Here is a 22513-nt window from a genome sequence, read left to right as displayed (position 1 = left end):
TATTTGCCCTAGTATTTGTGGAGGCAGCAGGAAGAAAGATTTTTAAATCCAGTGTAAACGAGCTTACTTTATAAGGCAAAGGGTTATTACGATCCAACTGAATAAAATCCAACTTAAGTAAAATGTTCCAGTCAAACAGTTCTGGCAACATACTTGGAAAATAGCCAAGCACTTAATCCAAGCTTACACACTCTGCTGATTTTTCTTTGAACAAATATGGTTTGATTTTATCGGAGGGAATGTAGCAGCGTTAGTGGAGAAAGTGACGGGCAATTTTGCTATCAAATCAAACAACGCAACTTAAAGTCAGTTCCATGTACCTGATCAGCTTGTGTAAACTAACAGGCAATTTCTTTTCAAGAAAATACAACTTAAAATCAGTTTCTAAATTTACCAGAAAAGATGCTCCATGGTGAGCTTTTAGGGGATTTCCTTTGGGGGATACACAAACCAATTCAATCTTTTCGAAAAGTAACAGATCCCCTGTGGCGCTGCACATGGAAAGTCGAATGCAGCAATATTCAATTAAGGTTGAAGCATCAAACCATGGAATTTATTGTCATATTAGTAAGAAATAAATGCTTCTTTTAAGGACACAAAGTCAAAGTGCTGTTAAGTAAATGCCAGGTGAAGTTAGCCGGCATTTCACAACAAAGTTTTAAGTACTCCTAAGGACCCCTCACCACTCTCAAATACCCCAATCCTGTTTTCTGCCCCATTTTGTATGACTTAGCTAAGGATTATTGGCAATGTGGCAGCCAGCCAAATGGTTCCAGGCCAAACTGGCAAGCAGCTTCTGCATTCTGAAATTGGCACTTGCAGCTAGCTGGAAACATTCTGATGAGGCCTGAGGCTGCATTTCAGGTGCCACTCCCGATGCACCAACTAGTCTGCATCCCAAAATGGACCTAAACAGGTTTTTAGGCCACACACTCTAGGATAATGACTTTGAGAGCTGCAAAACACCATCAAAAGCAAGTTTCATTTTCTCTATTTAAGAGGGAGTCAAACGTATTTGTTGTATTAGAGGCGTCTGTCTGAACTGATTAACACCTTGTAAAGTTTCTAATGGCAAGGGATAACAAAATGAAATAGTCACCTTCATTGATGCAATTGCAGAATCCACATTGGTACCGCCTCCCGCCTTCAATGAACTGCATCAATGGACACATGTAGGCTTTACACCTGTTGCAGCGAATAGGTCCACTCTCTCCGTGGCTTACAACGCAGAGTGGTGCCTGTTGAAATGAAAAGCATTAATATATCGAAAATATTTAAAATCAAAAATGATTACAGAGAAGATTTCCTCTTTTTGTAGTGCAATAATCTATGCATTCTTTATAAACGGCCTGCCATTTCATAACACAGTGTATGGAGGAAATATTCCTCGATATGAACATATTTATTTTCTTCAGATTATTGTAAATCGAACAATCAGTACTAGAACCAAGCACTTTTATTAGCAGTTCTCACATCATATTAAAAGACAAGCATCCAGACTTTAAAATATTTGGTATTCAGCTTTATATTACGATATAAAACAGATGGGAACCATAATAAAACAATTCAATGTGTGTACAAACTATTGCTCTATCTGTGCCATTTATTCTATTTGTTTAACAATCTTTTGCTTTTTTCTTCTGATGCCGGTGACTCTTTGCTGAGTTATGATTCTATGAGCCAAGGTGACCCTCCAATACTATGTACTTCTGTGCAACGATAGGCAGTAAATGTTAGACAAGTAATCTGCAGTGTCCATCACAGCTGAGCCAATCCTATCCACGCACATTCATCTGTGGCAGCTTTCTGAATAATGGTCATCATTGAATCTCAAACGAATTTCCACTCCTTCATCCAGTGACACGGACTAATTGCACTGTCCTGACTGCCAAGATTGGCCAGTTTAACAATATGGATAAAGTAGGGAGTTGAAGCAATCACAGCATCTTTCACAAATTGCTAATAAGCACATATATATGTGTAAATATACTCAATGATGAAGCTTCAACCCTCTGTGGTAGAAAGGTCCAAGGATTCACAACCCTCTGAAAGAAGGACTTTCTCCTCATCTCAGCCCTAACTTTTGACCATTAATATTTATCACTGACTTCGGTCATTGGTAAGATTTTAGAGTCCATTATTAAAGATGAAATCACTGAGTACTTGGAAGTGCATGATAAAATAGGACTGAGTCAGCACGCCTCCGTCAAGGGGAGGTCATGTCTGACAATTCTGTTAAGAGTTCTTTGAGGAAGTGATAAGGCAGTTAGACAAAGGAGAACCAGAGGACGTGATTTATTTAGATTTCCAGAAGGCCTTTGACAAGGTGGCCACACAGCAGACTGTTCAATAAGTTAAGAGCCCATGGTGTTAAGGGTAAGATCTTGGCATGGATAGAGGATTGGCTGACTGGCAGAAAGGAGAGAGTGGGGATAAAGGCATCTTTTTCACGAAGGCAGCCGGTGACTCATGGTGTGCCTCAGGGGTCGATACTGGGACCACAACTTTTCACAGTATACATTAATGATCTGGAAGAAGGAACTGAAGGCACTGTTGCTAGGTTTGCAGATTATACAAAGATCTGTAGAGGGACAAGTAGTATTGAGGAAGCAGGTGGCCTGCAGAAGGTCTTGGACAAGCTCGGAGAGTGGGCAAAGTGGCAAATGGAATACAATGTGGAAAAGTATGAGGTTATGCACTTTGGAAGGAGGAATATAGGCATAGATTATTTTTTAAATGGGGAAATGCTTAGGAAATCAGAAGCACAAAGGGACTTGGGAGTCCTTGTTTGCGATTCCTTTAAAGTTTTTTTTAAAAATAATTTTTATTGAAACATTTTGAATTTATACAACAATAACGCACCATAGTAAAATACCAAAAATAACAATAATATTAACAATCATAAACATTCGCCTCACCCCCAAGCACAACACAGCATTTTAACAACAACGCAAATTAACACAATATAAAGTTACAGAATAGAAACTAGAATAAGGAACACACCCCCTCCGCCCCCCGGTTGCTGCTGCTATTGACCAAGATACCTATCTTTGCGCCAGGAAGTCCAGAAAAGGCTGCCATCGTTTATAGAACCCTTGTATTGATCCTCTCAGGGCAAATTTGACCCTTTCCAGTTTTATAAATCCCGCCATGTCACTGTTCCAGGTCTCCACACTTGGGGGCCTTGCATCCTTCCACTGTAGCAGGATCCTTCGACGGGCTACTAGGGACGCAAAGGCCAGGACACCGGCCTCTTTCGCCTCTTGCACTCCCGGCTCTACCGCAACTCCAAAAATCGCGAGTCCCCACCCTGGTTTGACCCTGGATCCAACCGCCCTCGACACCGTCCCTGCCACCCCCTTCCAGAATTCTTCCAGTGCTGGGCATGCCCAGAACATATGGGCGTGGTTCGCTGGACTCCTCGAACATCTGGTGCACCTATCCTCACACCTAAAGAACCTACTCATCCTAGTCCCGGACATGTGGGCCCGGTGCAGCACCTTAAATTGGATGAGACTAAGCCTCGCACATGAGGAGGAAGAGTTGACTCTCTCCAAGGCATCCGCCCAAGTCCCGTCCTCTATCTGCTCCCCGAGTTCCTCCTCCCATTTAGCCTTCAGCTCCTCCACTGACGACTCCTCCACCTCCTGCATTACCTTATAGATGTCAGACACCTTCCCCTCTCCGACCCACACCCCCGAAAGCACTCTGTCCATCGTCCCCTGCGAGGGCAGCAAAGGGAATCCCTCTACCTGTCGCCTAGCAAACGCCTTTACCTGCAAGTATCTGAACATGTTCCCTTGGGGAAGGCCAAATTTATCTTCCAGTTCCCCCAGGCCGGAAACCTCCCGCCAATAAACAGGTCCCTCAATTTGCTGATGCCCGCCCTTTGCAACCCCCTAAATCCCCCATCCTTGTTCCCCGGGATGAACCGATGGTTGCCACCCAGTGGAGCCTCCATCGAGCCCCCTGTTTCCCCCCTATGCCGCCTCCACTGTCCCCAGATTCTTAGGGTCGCCGCCACCACCGGGCTCGTGGTAAACCTCTTGGGGGAGAGCGGCAACGGCGCCGTTACCATGGCACCCAGGCTCGTACCTCTACATGACGCCATCTCCATTCTTTTCCACGCCGCCCTTCCCCCCTCCATCACCCATTTACGCACCATTGACACATTGGCCGCCCAATAGTAGATTCCTTTAAAGTTAACGTGCAGGTTCAGTCGGCAGTCAGGAAGGCAAATGCAATCTTAGCATTCATGTCGAGAGGGGGAGAATACAAGGCCAGGGATGTACCTCTGAGGCTATATAAGGCTCTGGTCAGAACCCATTTAGAGTATTGTGAGCAGTTTTGGGCCCCGTATCTAAGGAAGGATGTGCTGGCCTTGGAAAGGGTCCAGAGGAGGTTCACAAGAATGAGCCCTGGAATGAAGAGCTTGTCGTATGAGAACTCTGGGGTCTGTACTCGTTGGAGTTTAGAAGGATGGGGGGGGGGGGGGGGAGAGAGAGAGAGAGAGATCTTATTTAAACTTACAGGATACTGCGAGGCCTGGATAGAGTAGATGTGGAGAGGGTGTTTCCACTTGTAGGAAAACTAGAAGCAGAGGACATAATCTCAGACTAAAGGGATGATACTTTAAAACTGAGATGAGGAAGAATTTCTTCAGCCAGAGGGTGGTGAGTCTGTGGAACTCCATGCCACAGAAGGCTGTGGAGGTCAAATCACTGAGCGTCTTTAAGACAGAGATAGATAGGTTCTTGATTAATAAGGGGATTAGGGGTTATGGGGAGAAGGCAGGAGAATAGAGATGAGAAAAATTTCAGCCATGATTTAATGGCAGAGCAGACTCGAATGGCCAAGTGGTCTCATTCTGCTCCTATGCCTTATAATCCTGAGGCAGTGCCCTCATGTTCTAGATTTCCCCAGGAAGGGGAAACAACCTCTGCATCTGCCTTGTCAACTTCTTCAGAATCTTGCATGTTTCAATAAAATCACCTTGCGTTCTTCTAAACTCAGAGGGTTTAGGCTCAGTTTACTTGGCCTCGCATCATATGATAACCCTCTGATCTTAGAAAGCAATCTTGTGAATATCTACTAGACAGTATTAGTGCCATGGGAAATGGTTGATTTCTGGGTGTGAATCATTGCATCACACTTCAACCATTCATTCTAACTGGAGGAAGCAGATTTAGCAAATACTAAACAGAGGAACAATGGTCAGAATTGTCAGTGATTCTCCGAAACGGATAGCAATGCTGAATCTTGGCACGGCTCTACTATAGTCAATGACTGAAATGTCTGTAGTTAGAGCCGGCCAGATAATGTTTCAAGGTCAAAATAGGCTTCCTCGGTAATCTTGAAAATGTTATAATTACATGATTCCAAAATGGCAACTAAAACACGTTCACAACAGAATATTAAAACATCATGACGTATCTCTAGTTTGCAACAGATAGTTTTTGTAAGCAGCTGCACTTGTAAGAAGCAGAATTAATGCAGGAGGTAAAGATATCCAGATGGCAGATCTTCTGTTGCCATTTTTTAAAGAAAATAACATGCATATTTATCCACCACCAGGGTCATAATTAGTCTGAGGACTGGATGACTCACTGAACTCAAGTGATCAGGAACATGTGGTGGTGGCAGTGGGGGAATAGAATCTTGCTCATGGGGGCTGATTTACATCCTTCCTCAGTTGCACAGAGGAATTTGGGCCTTGCTGAGTCTACACTCGAGATGGTCCAAAATGCCTTCTAAAATCTGATAGCGACGGTGATAAAGTCAGTTTCCCATGGGCAGGATTTTCCCTGCAGGCATCAGATTATGGGAAATAATCAAATTATGAGAAACAGTCACTCATCTGCCTAAATTGGCAACTGGTTGCCCAAGGGCGGAATCGCTGTTCCATTAAGCACAGTGTGTGGACTTGCATTTCTAAAAGACCAGTTGGAGGTTCTGCAGCTAGGAAACCACAGCAGGCAACCTTGAAAAAATGGCACCCCCGGATGGAGATGCCCTCTCTCCACCGTTTTAAATTTGTTTGAAATAAAAAATTGACTCGGCAGGCACCAGGCCACCAAACCCCTTCCACAGGGTGGCCTGGGGCTGTAGCTTAACACCGGGAAAGACAGGCCTGCCTGGAACACTGCCCCACAGCCTGCTCAGCCTCCAGGCTGTTGCACTGTCCCTTTCTACCTCCAGAGACCTGTGGTGGCAGACTGGAAAATTCTAGCCAGCCATTGACCAGACCTTAATAGCTAGCTGAATTGGTCATCCGCCTACCTCGCACCCTCCAACCTGCAGGATAGAGCCCAGAAAATGACACAATTTTGTGCCAGCTGGCGGCACAAAGTTTCACACCCACCCAGCTTCATGGCCAATTCCACCAGAGGCTAAAAATCCACCCCTCTCCTCCCCTCCATATCATTGCAGTGTTGTATGTCAGTTCATCAGAACGGCAGTAAAATCACAGGCTGCTTCATAACTCCGTATTTTTCTGCAGTTGAGCCCAAAATGATGGAACACTCTCATATTGCCCAGTGATCTGATCCCGTGAAGCATTACTGGATTTGGGGGGGATAAATAAATCTGCTGTCTCATTGAACAACGTTGCATCATGGAGGACCTGTGGTGATGGGAATGGATTATCTGATTCAATTGACTTACTTTCTTAATAGGTCTTCAGATATTTACTTCAGCATTACTGCATTTGTTGCAGTCCCTCCAAAAATCGTTTCATTTAATAATGTACAGTTGAGGAAAGGAACATGTTCTGCTATGTGTAAAAGCAAATCTGTTAAATATTTAACCCCATCAGCCCACCATTCAAATGGCAGAAAAGGTGCCAGAAAATGAGAAAGATCAGTCAGGCAACAGCAGACATGGCAGTTCTGACGACAGGCGGCCTGAACGTTTAATTGTTTCTCGTTCTAAGGATGCTGCCTGACCTGAATAGTTCCAGAATTTCCTTTTCATATTTTATACGAGACATGGCAGAAAGTGCCATTTTAGCACTCACGTAATTATATTAAAGGTACCTTTCCCATGTAGCAACATACATAACCTGCATCTTAAAACAGTCTTTTTTTTTCAGCTACTCAAGGCAGTCTGTGCAATTTAACTGTAGCAAAATTGTTGATACAAATACTCTAGAATTTTTGAAAGTAGCTTTTGTTTCAGAGAAATACTCTCACATGTTCACAATCGATGGTCAAATGATGATTATAAGGAAATCAAATGAAACACCTCAATATTCTGATTGTCCGATGTTCTAAAAAATCCAAATCACAAAAAGAAAACCAAGAGACATTCCTTACCTAACAGAACTATTTAAAAAAGGTGTGTATAAATAATGGTTCTGGCCCTTGCATTCAATTTTTAATAAGTTCATTTACATGATATGGGCATTGCTGGTTAGGCCAGCATTTATTACCCATCCCTAGTTGCCCTTCAGAAGGTGGTGGTGAGCTGCCTTCTTGAACTGCTGCAGTCTTTGAGGTGTCGGTACATCCGCAGTGTTGTGAGGGAGGGCATTGCAGGATTTTAACCCAGTGACAGTGAAGGAACGGCGATATATATTTCATAGAATTTACAGTGCATGAGGAGACCATTCGGTCCATCGAGTCTGCACCCTACTGAACCCCATGCCTCCACCCTATCTCCGTAAGCCAGTAACACCATCTACTCTTTTGGACACAAAGGAGTAATACAGCATGGCCAATCCATCTAACCTACACACCTTTGGACAGTGGGAGGAAACCCAAGCAGACACGGGGAGAAAGTGCGAACTCCACACAGCCAATCATCCGAGGCTGGAATTGAACCTGGGACCCTTGAGCTGTGAGGCAGCAGTGCTAACCACTGTGCCACCTTTCCAAGTCAAGTGAGTTACTTGGAGGGGAACCACCAGTTGTGGTGTTCCCAGGTATCTGCTACTCGTGTCCTTCCAGATGGGAGTAGTCGTGGGTTTGGAAAGTACTGCCTGAAGAATCTTGGCAAATTATTGCAGCGCATCTTGTAGATAGTACACATGGCTGTCACTGTTTGTCAGTGGTGGAGCGATTGAATGTTTGTGGAAAGGGGAGCAATCACACAGAATGCTTTGTCCTGGATGGTGTCAAGCTTCTTGAATGTTGTTGAACCTGCACTCATTCAGGCAAGTGGCGAGTATTCCATTACACTCCAGACTTGTGCCTTGTGGATTGTGGACAGGCTTTGGGGATGAGTTACAGGCTGTAGGATTCCTAGCCTTAGATCTGCTTTGGTGGCCACAATATTAATATGGCTAGTCTAGTTCAGTTCCTGATCAATGTTAATCCCCAGGATGTTGATTGCCGGGGATTCAGCGATGGCAATGTCACAGAATGTCAAGAGGCGATAGTTATATCCTCTCTTGTAGATGATGGTCATTGCCTGGCACTTGTGTGGTGCGAACTTAACTTGTCAGCCCAAGCCTGGATATTATCTAGGTCTTGCTGCATTTGGACATGGACTGCTTCATTATCTGAGGAGTCATGAATGGTGCTGAAAATTGATGCAGTCACCTACGAACATCCCTACCTCTGACCTTATGATGGAAGGTAAGACATTGATGAAGCAGATGGTTGGGCTTAGGACTCTACCATAAGGAACTCCTGCAGTGATGCCCTGGAGCGGAGATGATTGACCTCCAACCACCACAAACAGCTTCCTTTTGTGCCAGGTATGACTCCAATCAGCAGAGAGTTTTCCCCCTGATTCCCATTGACTCCAGTTTTGCTAGGGCTCCTTGATGTCATACTCAGTCAAATGCTGCCTTGATGTCAAGGGAAGTCACTCTCACCTCACCTCTGGAATTCATCTCTTTTGTCCATGTTTGAACCAAGGCTGTAATGAGGTCAGGAGCTGAGTGACTCTGGCAGAACCCACACTGGACGTCCGTCAGCAATGCCGCCTAGGACGCAGTGGCAGTGGCTGTCAGTTCGGGCAGCATGGCCAGGAGGACTACTGTACAATCCCAGGAGAAAACAAATGACCTCCAATGAGTTGCAAGGGTAAGTTACCATTTCTCTCTTGGCATCAGTTCCTGCCACCCCTCAAATTCCCAAATCGCTCCCACAAATCACTGGCTGACACCTTTCACCCTCCCCACATCCGATCTTTGTGCTCATTCCTCAGAGCATCGTGCAGCCCACAAGCACATCCCCTTAATGTCCAGGTATGGTGCCACACATGTCATTACTATAGCAAGCCGACCCATCACATGTGTGGCTCGCAATATCCTCTCTTTGTCTCCGCAGGAGAAGGTAGCCCATACTAAGTGGGAAAGGGCCAAGACGGGGGGAGGAATCCCCGAGATCCGAGTCCACACCCCCAATGAGGAAAAGTCACTGGAGATTGTGGGGTTGCCCGAGGAGAGAGCAGTAACTGACTGCGAGGTTGGCCTGCACCAGAGAGGTAAGGATTTGTTGTCCATCCACCCAGATGACCTGTCTGAAGTAACTTGTTCATTTCAGCCAAAATGATCCTTCCCTTTCACTGCCCACTTGCCTTGCAGGATCTCCGTTTGATGGGCCATTGGAGTCATATCCCTGCCTGCCACCCAAGAGAATGCCTCGAAAGAGCTCCGAGGAGAATACCGGCGATGCATCCTTTTCTTTTATAAATTTAGAGTACCCAATTCATTTTTTCCAATTAGGGGGCAATTTAGTGTGGCCTATCCATCTAGCCTGCACATTTTTGGGTTGTGGGGGTGAAACCCACACAAACACATGGAGAATGTGAAAACTCCACACGGACAGTGACCCAGAGCCGGAATCGAACCTGGGACCTCGGTGCCGTGAGGCACAGGGTGAACCCACTGCGCAACCGTGCTCCGGCAATGTATCCTGACAATCACCGCAACCTCCACAAGCACAGAAACACACACCTTGGTGGGTGACATTAGAGGACAGAATTCGGAGGCAGAATCAGGTGAGCACCACACAGCTGCTGATGCACATCAGGTGGAGGCAAGAACATCCAATGGAGAGAGCAGCCAGAGGTCTGCTGGATCCCAAGACACAGCTGGGTCCCATCCAGATACCAAGCCTCTGGACAAGGTTCTCCCTGCGCTGATGCAGATGATAGGGCAGAGCCATGAGCTTCAGGATCGTGTGTCAGCGACATTCCAGCAACTACGAGACCGATTGGAGGAGTCCCAAAGACTTCTCAGGTGCAAGAGATGGTGCCAACAACGCATGGTACCGTGGCCAACACTGCTATGGTGGTGTCTGCGGTGGAAAACCTGGAGCATGACGTCCATGCCTTGAGTGGCGGTATCCAAGACATGGCTCGGTCTGTGACAATGATGACTGAGGACCTCAATTTCATGTCTCAGTCACTGAGAGATGCGTCCCACACAGTTGGACATTGCTAACACACTCCAGAGCATGGCCCAGTGACTAAGCACCATTGCTGAGGGTGTCGTCACCATGGTGCCGACAGTAGGGGGCATCCAGGACTGGCAGAGCCAGATGACTCTGAGGCTTCTGGAGCACATTCAAGCTGCACCTCCCTCCTATGGAGTTCCCCCAGGGCCCTACTGGCACCCTTAGGAAGGAAGAAGCGCTGGACACCAACCCAGGACCTACCATTAAGGAGTCTACGGCAGTCTCCAGTTCTTCTGGCGCCCAGCTCTTTACACCAGCAGAACGTTCCAGTCCAGGTGAAGTTGACCCAGCCACGGATGGGCGAGCAGTGTAAATCGGCATCGGCTTTGACAGGACTGCATGATCCCGCTGGTGGCTGTTGTCAAGCCGCATCCACCGTGAGAAAAACAGCAGCAGGGAGGAATTGGAGAATTCCACCCTGGAATATCATCTCAGATTGGGATGTGGTGGGCGTGTTAGCTTGTTGCTCAGTTGGAAGGATCTCCGAGCCTAATTCCAGATTTTGGAATGGTCCAACTTTACTCTTTACTGGAATGGCAGAAGTAGTCGACAAAAGTCCTTCGCTAGATGGAGTGGTTGGATACAGAAGGACTTCTAGAATACTAATCCACAAACAAATCCTCAGAAGACCCCATCACAGCCCCCCATAAGGCAAACCCCTACAGAGACGCCCCTATAAAAGTGACCCACGCGAGAAACACTCCCATAAGAGAGACCCCCACCAGACGCGCTGCCGGAGGTGGTGGTGGAAGCAGGTATGATAGTGACATTTAAGGGGAGTCTTGACAAACATATGAATAGGATAGGAATAGAGGGATATGGACCCCGGAAGCATAGAAGGTCTTAAGTTAGACAGGCAGTGTGGTCGGCAGCCCTCACCAGAGACCCCTCCAAGAGAGAGCCCCTAAGAAAGAACCAGGCCTGGTTTTGGCCGGGGGGGGGGGGGGGGGGGGAAATCCCAAAGAATCAGGTACCGCGGGAATCTGCACATTAGAGTGAGATTTACTGTCTCGCTCCAATATACAGATTTGCCAAAAAGTGATCCTGCCATTTACATCGCAACATCTGGCGAGATAGTGTTGGATCTCGCAAGGTGTTGCGAGCCGGGTGGATACCTTTAGCAGGGTCTCCCTTATTGCGATAGCCGGGACCCACCCATAATGTGTTTGGGCTGTGGGGGATGGCATTTATCTGCTGCACCTGGAAAGCAGTTCACCGTGGCGCAGCGTTGGCATTTGAATCACGCTCGTTATTACCTTTCATGGTTAAAAGAGTGCTCTATGAACCCCAAACATTGAAGACCTTTATTGCTAGCTGTGACCATTAATCATTTGTTAACAAGGAGTGGCCATGGGGGCATCATCATTGGAGCACATTCTACCTGGGAAGAAATTTTACATATATTGCTATCAATTAAAGATCAAATTAAGAGCACATCAAAGTGAAACTAACAATTCAATTTTTTCATTCCTGTATTAGTCCGGGGACCAAGTCAACAGTTATGAATTAGATTCAGAGAGAATAGAAGAACAGAACTGAGGCATTTTCTTCAGGGGATATCAGGATTAGACAGCTGCTGCTCATGCTGTGCTGTGTTAGCCCCCTGACAAAGTATCATGGCTGACAGCTGTTGAAGTTCCTGACATGCCATGATATCCCTGTCTGAGACTTCTGGCAGCGATCCCATGGAAAGTTCATGGAACTTAACATAAGAAGAGGCTAACATAAGAAGTAAACATTTTTATTAATATACTTTTATGGTCAGATTCTTTTAACCAATTTTTCAATTGTGTATACGTAACAATATCTTGAAATATATGCGATTGCAGTTTTTTTAATTGAAGAAGTAGTAAAACATTTTTGGAAACTTATTGCGATTAAGCAGAAAGAAAACAAGCCTTTGGTTGCAAAAAACTTTATCAAATTGTACTAGACTTCAAAAGTAAAGCAGTACTTCGAATCGATTTTTTTCATCATGAGCAGGGACTGTGCAGACGGAGTAAAAAACACGGAGTACTCGGCGATCACCATCTCAGATCATGCCCCACACTGGGTTGACCTGCAGGTCTGCAAAGGGAGTTACCAGCGCCCGCAATGGAGGTTGGACTAACGGAGGAGCGGGTGTGCGAGAGACTGCGGATGTGCACGCAGGACTACCTGCAGGTTAATGACACAGAGGAAGTCTCAGCAGCGACCCTGTGGGAGGCGCTGAAGGCGGTGGTACGGGGGGGGAGATGATTTCAATTCGGGCCCACAGAGATAGAACGGACAGAGCGGAAATGGACAGACCGGTGAAGGCGATCCACTGGACAGATAGGGAATACGCAGAGGCCCCGAGGGAGGACCTACGTAGAGATAGACGGAGACTGCAGGCCGAGCTGGGAGTGTTGTCCACGAGCAAAGCAGTGGAACAACCCAGGAAGGCAAAGGGTGTGGTCTATGAGCATGGGGAGAAAGCTTGTAGAATGCTTGCGCAGCAATTCAGGAGGAAGGAGGCGGCCAGAGAAATATGCAGGGTAGTGGACGATATGGGGGATAGAGTGGATGATCTGTCAGGACTGAACAAGGTGTTTCAGGAGTTTTACAGCAAGCTCAGAACCCCCTGGGGAGCCGGAGGAGATGAAGCGTTTCTTAGACAGACTGACCTTCCCAAAAGTGGGTAGGGGGCTGGTAGGCGGACTGGGGGCCCCGATCAGAGCTGAGGAAGTACTGGGGGGCCGGATGGATACCCAGTGGAGTTCTATAAAAGTTCTCGGAGATAGTGGGGCCGGTGCTGACTAGGGTATTTAACGAGGCGAGGGACAGAGGGACTCTACCCCTGACGATGTGACAGGCTACCATTTCGCTGATATTAAAACGGGATAAAGACCCGGAAGCGTATGGGTCATACAGACCAATCTCCCTGATCAACATCGACGCCAAGCTCCTGGCTAAGGTCTTGGCACTTAGAGTTGAGGACTGTGTCCCGGAGGTGATCAGGGAAGACCAAGGGTTTGTTAAAGGCAGACAGCTGATACCCAACTTGAGAAGACTACTCAATGTGATCATAATGCCCCCGGAAAGGTAGAGGCAGTGGTGGCAATGGATGCCGAGAAGGCCTTTGACCGGGTGGAGTGGAACTATTTGTGGGAGGTACTTGGAAACTTGGAAGGTTTGGGTTCGGGGAGGGCTTTGTTGACTGGGTTAGACTTTTGTAACAGGCCCTAAAAGCTAGTGTGAAGACAAATAGGACAACATCAAAGTACTTTAGGCTACACCGGGGGACCAGACTGGGATGTCCACTCTCCCCGTTGCTGTTTGCACTGGCCATAGAACCTCTGGTGATTGCCCTGAGAGCTGCGAGGGGGTGGAAGGGAATGATCAGGGGAGGGGTGGAGCACAGGGTATCGCTGTATGCAGATGACCTGCTCCTGTACGTAGCGGACCCACTGGCTAGGATGGATAGTATACTCGGAATATTGAGAGAATTTGGCAGGTTTTCAGGGTACAAACTGAACATGACTAAGAGTGAGATGTTTGTAGTGCAGGCGAGGGGCCAAGAGAACAGGTTGAAGGGGCTGCCATTTAGGATGGTCGGAGAAAGTTTCTGATACTTAGGGATACAGGTGGCACGAGACTGGGGCAGGCTGCATAAGCTAAATTTGTCTAGAGTGGTGGAGCAAATGAAGAGCGAGTTTAGGAGATGGGATACACTCCCGCTATCACTTGCGGGGAGAGTGCAGACGGTAAAGATGACAATCCTCCTAAGATTCCTGTTTATTTTTCAGTGCCACCCGATTTTCATCCCCCAGTCCTTCTTCAAAAAGGTCAACAAGATTATTATGGACTTTGTCTGGGCGGGGAAGTCCCACGGGTGAAGAAAGCGATGCTTGAGAGGAACCGTAGCGAGGGGCTGGAGCTGCCGAACATCAGTAACTACTACTGGGAGGCCAACATAGCCATGGTAAGGAGTTGGATGGTCGGTACAGGGTCTATTTGGGGGTGAGTGGAGGCGGCTTCATGCAAGGGTACCAGTTTGGCAGCCCTGGTCACGGCCCCCCTACTGCTCCCGCTGGCCAGGTACTCCACCAGCCCGGTAGTGGTGGAAGCCCTGTGGATCTGGGGCCAGTGGAGGAGGCATGTAGGGGAGGTGGGAGCATCGGTCTGCTCTCCAATATGCGACAACCACCGATTCGACCGAGAGTATGGAGGGTGGATTCCGAGCGTGGCGGCGGGCGGGGGTGGGAAGGATGGGCGATATGTTCTTGGGGGAGGGAGCTTCACGAGCATGAGGGCCTTGGAGGAGAAATTCGGACTGGTAAGAGGGAATGACTTTTGGTACTTGCAAGTACTTCATACGTAGACAGGTCCCATCCTTCCCACGCCTCCCACCAAATGGGATCCAGGACAGAGTAGTCTCTAGGGGAGAGGTAGGAGAGGGGAAAGTCTCGGATATTTACCGAGAACTTATGAAAGGGGAGGAGTCCCAGACAGAGGAACTGAAGCTCAAGTGGGAGGAGGAACTTGTCGAGGAGATGGAGGAGGAGGTATGGGCGGAAGCCCCGAGTAGGGTAAATTCAACTGCAACATGTGCTAGGCTCAGCCTGATTCAGTTCAAGGTCGTCCACCGGGCCCACAAGACGGCGGCCTGGATGAGTAAAGTTTTGGGGGTGGAGGACAAGTGCGCTAGGTGTGCGGGAGGGCAAGCGAACCACATCCACATGTTCTGGCCATGTCCATAACTTAGGGGATACTGGGAGGGATTTGCAGACATCATGTCCCAGGTACTGAAAACTAGGGTGGTGATGAGTCCAGTGGTGGCAATTTTTGGGGTCTCGGAAGACCCGGGGGTCCAGGAAGAGAGGGAGGCCGACATCTTGGCCTTTGCTTCCCTGGTAGCCTGGCGATGTATACTGCTGGCATGGAGGGACTCAAAACCCCGAAGACCAAAGCATGACTCTCGGACATGTCAAGCTTTTTAGGGCTGGAAAAAATTAAGTTCGCCATGAGAGGATCTGTTTTAGGGTTCGCCTGAAGGTGGCAACCATTCATCGACTTCTTCGTGGGGAATTAAACATCAGCAGGGGACTGAGGTGGGGGGGAGGTAGATTAGAGTAGAATAGGAGGGATAAATAGGCGGGTACTGTTTGAGAGAGGATTGATCTTTTGCACTATATTTCTGGTTTGGGTTGATATTTGCACATTTCTGTATACGCTAACTGTTTACAATGCCAAAAATACCTCAATAAAATTGTTTATTTAAAAAAAAGGAGAGATTGCCTCAGGTTAAACAGGAAACCAATGATAGTGGAAGTGAGATAAGAAAACATAAGTGTTTTCATTATAATAAAGTTGGACACGTGAAGCCGCAGTGCTGGTTGCTTAAGAAAAATACTGGGAACACAGACTCATTTAAACAAGATAAAACAATGGGTTTTATTTAAGTAGGAAGAAAAACCCAGTGAAGAGGTGCAACAGAGTGTACAGGTTGCTCAGAGGTTGGTGGATCAGCTGTTGGCAGATCTCTTGAAAGATTTTATTTTCAGGGTAACGTTTATTCGTGTGTACCCGGTCGAGTAGGTAAGGAGATTAAATTCTTAAGGGTTAGAGCAAGTCCATCTTTATTGGTGAGAGACAAGGAGATATGTAGATCGGAAAGACTATTGCCAGGAAAGGTTGTAATATGTGGAATTACTGGTGAGGAACAGTGTGTCCCTATGTAAGGTAAGGTTAGAGAGTCCGGTGAAAAGTGGTGGAGTAATAGAAAAATTACTTTCTCAAGGGATAATATTTATCCTTGGTAATGGTATAGCTGGGTCACAGGTGCGCGTGATGCCTACTGTCGTTGAAAAGTAAGTGGAAAGTCAAACAACTGAGGTGTTGCAAGAAGCATATCCTGGGGTGTTTCCTAATTGTATGGTGACAAGATCACAAAGGCACAAGTTGAGACAGGAGAAAGAGCACTCAAGGAGTACCTACAGGGAGGCTGAAGTTCAATTATCAGAAACAATCTTTGATCAGATGGTTGATAAAGAACAAGTCCATGTGATGAAAGAGGTGGATAAGAACATCAGAAATTTGTCGTCTTGTTAGTGGGGAGTGAGCATTGGTATTGTTAACAATGGTACGTGAACCATTAAAAGCAAGATTTGGCGGGCCTTATAAAATTGAAATGAAATTCAGTCAGGTGAATTATTTTATAAGAATGTCAGATAGAAGGAAAATTCATTGTGTTTTGTTAATATGCTCACAAGGTATTCTGATAGAGAAGGAAAGAAGGAAGAGATGTTAGTTATTGTAACACAGGGTGGAGAAATAAATCCAGAGGATTCTGAATTTGACATTCCTTAAATTAGATTGGACAATGAGGAAGTAATAAGAATTTAGATAAATTACTAAATTACCTTCCGGGTGAAAATCAAAATGATCTAAAACAGTTACTACAGTCACATAGAGCTGTATGTGAGAATAAATTGGGAAGTACAAAAATAATTATACATGATATAGATGTAGGAAATGCTATTCCAATTAAACAGCATCCATACAGGCTCAATTCACTAAAGTTAGCACAGGTACAAAAGGAGATTGCAAACATGCTTAAGAATTATATCATCAAAGTGAGTTGCAGCGATTGGAGCTCACCTATTGTAATGGTACAAAAACCAGATGGAACACAGCGATTGTGTGTGAACTATAGAAAATAAATGCAGTTACAAGTCAGATTTGTATCCTATTCCTCGTTTGGAAGACTGTGTTAAAAAGGTGGGACAAGCGAACTTTATTACCAAACTTGATTTACTTCAAGTATGACAGTCGCAGACCAGACCGCAACAATGGCTAGGGTACTGGACCAAAACCACAATATTTTAATTTATTTTATAAGATTGTGCGGCGAGAATGATTTGCTCCAAGAGTGATTCCATGAAGAAATAGGGATTTGATATTTTAAAACAAAACTTTATGAATACTATATTAAACTCTTTAACTTCACACTCAAAAAGAACAGCTTACAATTACCTACAAACACTACTGCTCAAGAGAAGAAACATACAGCTCTCAATACACCTTAAAATCAGCATGGCATAGAGTAATACTTGCTTTGCAGAACAGAATTGGTCTCCAATTAGACCCCTGCAGGCTCTGGCTGGAGGTCTTCAAATAGCTGCTTCCTTGTCTTCAGACTCTGCTCTGCTTTAACTATCATTACTCTTTTTAAAACTACCCTACTACCTAAACTAAGCGTGAGTATCAAACATCTTTCTAATAAGTTAATTGCGGTGTCCAAAAATAATTGCTGAGTCCAAAAATAGTTAGAAATCTTGGGCAAAATTCTCTGACCCCCAGCAGGGTCGGAGAATCGCCTGGGGCCATCTAAAATCCCACCCCCCCCGTGGCAGAGATTCTCCGCCACCCGGGAAGTGGCGGCGGCGGAATCTCGCCACTCCGATCGGAGAGGCCCCTGCGGTGATTCTCCGGCCCGGATGGGCCGAAGTCCCGCCACTGGGAGGCCTCTCCCGCCGCCGAGGTTTGAACCACCTCTGGAACGGCGAGATCAGCGGTGCGAGTGGGCCCCGGGGTCCTGGGGGCGGCGGGGGGCGATCGAACCCCGGGGGGTGCCCCCACGGTGGCCTGGACCGCGATCGGGGCCCCCCGCTCAGACTCCGGGCCAGTGCCCTGGGTGCACTATTTCTCCTTCCGCGGCCGCCATGGCGGAAGCGGAAGAGAACCCCACATCGCGCATGTCCTCATTGTCCCCCAGCTGCCGCTGACGTCACATGCGCCGACCAGCGAAAGCCTTTCGGCCAGCCCCGCTGCCGGGGGCGCCGGTGTTTTGCGCCAGTCTTCTGGTGCAAACCGCTCCGGCATGGGGCTGGCCCCCAAAGGTGGGGAGAATTCCCCACCTTTGGGGAGGCCCGACCCCTGAGTGGTTGGCGCCACTCCCCTACTCCGGGACCCTCCGTCACGCCGGGTAGGGGAGAATGCCGCCCCTTGTATCTACTGCTCCAAGTTAACCACAAATATACATTTACTTTATTGATATCTGCTTCTGTTTGGATATGAATTATGCATCAGCTTAATGTTATGGAATTTAATCTTTGGTTTCAATAAAAGAAATGTCACTAAATGGTAGAAACTAAACTTGCAAAAAACGGATAAGTTTTAAAAACAACTCGAGGATGAATGCCAAAGGGAGGCCGTGCATATTTAAAGCAAGTTATTTGAAATTTAGACTGATGGCAGATAACTCTTGGGGTTATAAAGCATTAAATCAACACTTATTTTTCTTCTAAATGTAAAGTACTTAATACTACTGCAGGCTCGTGCTGTTCTCTATGTAATTTAATATTTGTCAATATTAACAGCTTTAAGAACATGGCAAGTATTCACTCTTAAAAAGTGGTGCGACATGCTCAGTAGTTTCACAAAATTCTGGACTTTAGATTTATGTGGTATTTAAGAAAGAGGTCTTTGATACATTAATTAAAAAAACACATGCAAATATTTCTAAATAATTGGTTATCCAAACAATGTCTATTTCATCAGAACTTCCTGGAGCAGTCATCCTATCAACATGGGAATAATACAATAATAACCATGATCTTCACTATTACAAATCTGAAAAACTGTCGAGCAGCAACTTTCACTGTAGGGAAGCTTCACTGAGGCTGGGGTAACTTTTGAACCTTGATCTTTTACCAAGGACTACTGAAGTAAATTGATACTCTTCACCACCCCCTTTGCTTTTTCATGCTTGTGAATTCAGTGAAATCACATTCAGCAAATTCTGATGGCACCATCCACTTCCTTTAAACGTTGAGACAATTACTGTTCTGTACAGAATTGCAAAAGGGTAAAATTCAACACAAATGGCATTTTGGGACCTTTGATCCATTACGGAAGTTTAGTGGAAAGAGATGTGTGTGTAATTTTCTGCAAGTTTTAATGTTGAATGTTATGAAGGAGGCAAAGAAACTGGCTTGTGGTGTAGTAATTCCATATAGTCCAATTTCCCCGATTACACAAATCCTTTATCTTCGTGTAATCATTCTGCACCGGTTTGGAAACTATAATTGATTTAACATTCATCACCACTCATGGAAAAGCATTCCACATTCTGATAACTCTGTACGTAGAGGTTCTACTAATCCCCCTCTTCATGTATCTAGACTTTATATTGAGATCCTGACCTTGAGTCTTTGACTTTTATGCCACTGGAAATAATCCATATTTATCTTGTCTATTCCTTTTTTTGGTGAACACCTTAAACCCTGTTGGTCTGCTAACAGAATGCATTCTTATTTTGCCACTCTTTCCTTCCTGCCAGTTTACCAATCCTCTATCCATGCTAAATACATTACCCGTAACATCATGCACCTTTATCTTATGCAGCAGCCTTTTGTGCAGCACCTTGTTGAATGCCTTCCGGCATTCCAGATACACATTTACCAGTTCCCCGTTGTCCACCGCATCCTCAAAGAATTCCACTAAATTGGTCAAACATGACCTGCCTTTCATGAACCCATGCTGCGTCTGCCCAATGGAACAATTTCTATCCAGATGTCTCGCTATTTCTTCCTGATTGATAGATTCATGGATTTTTCCCACTGCAGAAGTTAAGCTAGCTGGCTTACAAGTACCGGCCTTTTGTCGAACTCCTTTTTTAAACAGTGGCGTCACATTTGCTGTTTTCCAATCTCCTGGAAGCACCCAGAGTCCAGCAAATTTTGGCAAATTACCACAAGAGCATTTGCTATTTCCCCCGCCATCTCTTTTAGTACCCTGGGATGCATTCCATCAGGGCCAGGAGACTTGTCTACCTTTAGCCCCATTTGCCTGCCCGACACTACCTCCTTAGTGATAATGATTGTTTCTAGGTCCTCATCTGCCATAGCCTCTTTACTATCAATTATTGGCATGTTATTTGTGTCTTCCACTGTGAAGACCGGCACAAAATGCCTGATCAATGCCTCAGCCATTTCCGCATTTCCCATTATTAAATGTCCCTTCTCATCCTCTAAAGGACCAATGTTTAACTTAGCTGCTCTTTTTCATTTTATATATTTGTAGAAAGTTTTGCTATCTGTTTTTATATTCTGACACATTGCAGCTGCTACTGCCTCCTCCGGTGTCAGGGTGTGTTTCTCAATCTATTGACTAGGTTGACAGACTCAGATTTTTCAGCCAAATGGCATCCTCATTGCTAGAGATTACTGACAGCCGTGAGACGATTGAGCATTGCTGTCAGGCGGTTAACGTTCCATGGATAGAGAGTGGTGTGGATTGGGGGGGTGGGACCATTCCAGCAGTGGTGAGGCTTGACTACATCATCAGTGTTGGAGATGGGCGAGTCATAGCACTGCCATTCTCTCACTGCACAGGGATGAAGCACCGGGTTTGCGGAGAATGCACCATGACATTGAGGTTCTTAATGTGTGAGCAGTGATTTTTATTACAAGCAAGTTATCATAATGCTAACTTATCTCTACCAATGCCTTTGTATGCTTGTACCCACTAGGTGTCTATTGTTTCTTACACTGCCTCATTCTCCCACTATGAATAGGTGTATCCCCAGGATCCACAGTGGAGATTTTGAAGTGGCCTGCTGGCTTCACGCCCCGTTACCCAAGATGACCTTGGTGAGCGTCCCCTAGGGGCCAGGACTTTCAAGAGCCCCAGTCTGCTTTTGGGATGTACAGGTGTTGCAGCGCTGCCTTTCTTGATGTGCGGGCTGGTGCGGTGTGGCTCACAGGGAAGGCGGGGTGTCAGATGGGCTGGACACCCCAGGTTCTCCTGGGTGGAAGGCCCTGGGCTGCACTCCTGCTTCTCTTTGGGTGTCCGGGGGTCACTGGGGTCCTCTATGGGATAGAGAGGCAATTGGAGTGAGTTCGAGAAGCCCCGCCATCCTCTGACACTGATACTCATGGATTCCCACGAGCCCCGAACCATGCAGTTGAAGCCTTGCACCATGAGCTGAACCACGGAGCGGGCATTCCCTGCCAAGGAATGCACATCCTGCGCCAAGGTCTCCGCTGTACATGCCACCCTCATGGTGTTGGCCTCATTGCTCGAGAGTGACTGCACCCATTCCCTCGGTCAGAAGGCGACGAGACATCTCCAGTCGGCTTTACAGTCTGAGGAGTGTTGCTTCTCAGGCACGACTCCAGTAGGCTGTACCCACTCACGCAGGTTGTGCTCGAGTTTGTCCTGCAATGTGACATTTTGGGAAAGTGTAGGTGGAGGTCCAGCCAGATCAGATGGTATTGAAGTCTGCCATGTGCGTGAGGTGAGTGGGAATGTGAGGAGCAGATTACCTACTGGGAGGACCATGAGGTGGGGGTGAGGAAGATCACATGGGATCCTGTGAGGTGGCTGGGAGAGAAATCACTGTGAAGGTGTGATGGGTGTGTTAAGGGGTGCAGCACAAGACAGGAGGTGGCAGACTTCCCCTGACTCCACAATGAAGGTTTTTCATCTTATTTCGGAATTGGATCCCTGTCCTCTTATGGAGCAAACTGGCCCTCACTATCACGATCACAGGCAAGGTTGATGACCTTGCCTTCGGGACGTGTGCCCAATAGCGGGTAAAGGATGTCACTCCTCTGCTGATACCATCTAGAACAGGGGTGGGCAAACTTTTCCGTGCAAGGGCCACATTCAGAAATTCACAATTTTAAAGGGCCGCATAGTATATTAAGTAAAATAATTACTTCACCCTGTTATGATTCTGGGCGCCTCATGTAGAACATAGAACAGTACAGCACAGAATGGGCCCTTCGGCCCTCGATGTTGTGCCGAGCAATGATTACCCTACTCAAGTCAACGTATCCACCCTATACCAGTAAGTAACCCCACCATTAACCTTAAAAAAAAATTTTTTTTTTAAATTTAAAAAAAAAATTTAAAAAAATTTTTTTTTTTTTTTAAATGACTTGGTGGGCCGCATAAAGACCTTTGGCGGGCCGCATGCGGCCCACGGGCCGTAGTTTGCCCACCCCTGATCTATAAGTTTGCTGAGGGCTTCCTCTGTGAAACATGGTATTGTCTTCCTGGCTGCTATCCTACGACTGGACTTGGGACAAGTGCTGGGGAGGTATTTAAAAGACGTGCCCCTCTATTTGCAGAGATTA

General features: G+C 46.4%; 1 protein-coding gene across 2 annotated transcripts in view; it reads right to left on the bottom strand.

Moving 5' to 3' along the window:
- LOC119963167 (protein transport protein Sec24D-like) overlaps positions 1–22513 on the bottom strand; it is a 212892-nt gene that overhangs the window by 110505 nt on the left and 79874 nt on the right. For both annotated transcript variants that reach the window (XM_038791860.1, XM_038791861.1), the window contains one exon: positions 1100–1238. In XM_038791860.1, the coding sequence (XP_038647788.1) occupies positions 1100–1238 (139 nt within the window). The remainder of the gene's footprint in view (positions 1–1099; positions 1239–22513) is intronic.

Source organism: Scyliorhinus canicula, chromosome 3 (assembly GCF_902713615.1).
Source record: "Scyliorhinus canicula chromosome 3, sScyCan1.1, whole genome shotgun sequence".
NCBI classification, from domain to species: Eukaryota; Metazoa; Chordata; class Chondrichthyes; order Carcharhiniformes; family Scyliorhinidae; genus Scyliorhinus; species Scyliorhinus canicula.
Note: the sequence above shows the minus strand (reverse complement) of the source record. Positions and strands in the feature narration are given on the sequence as shown.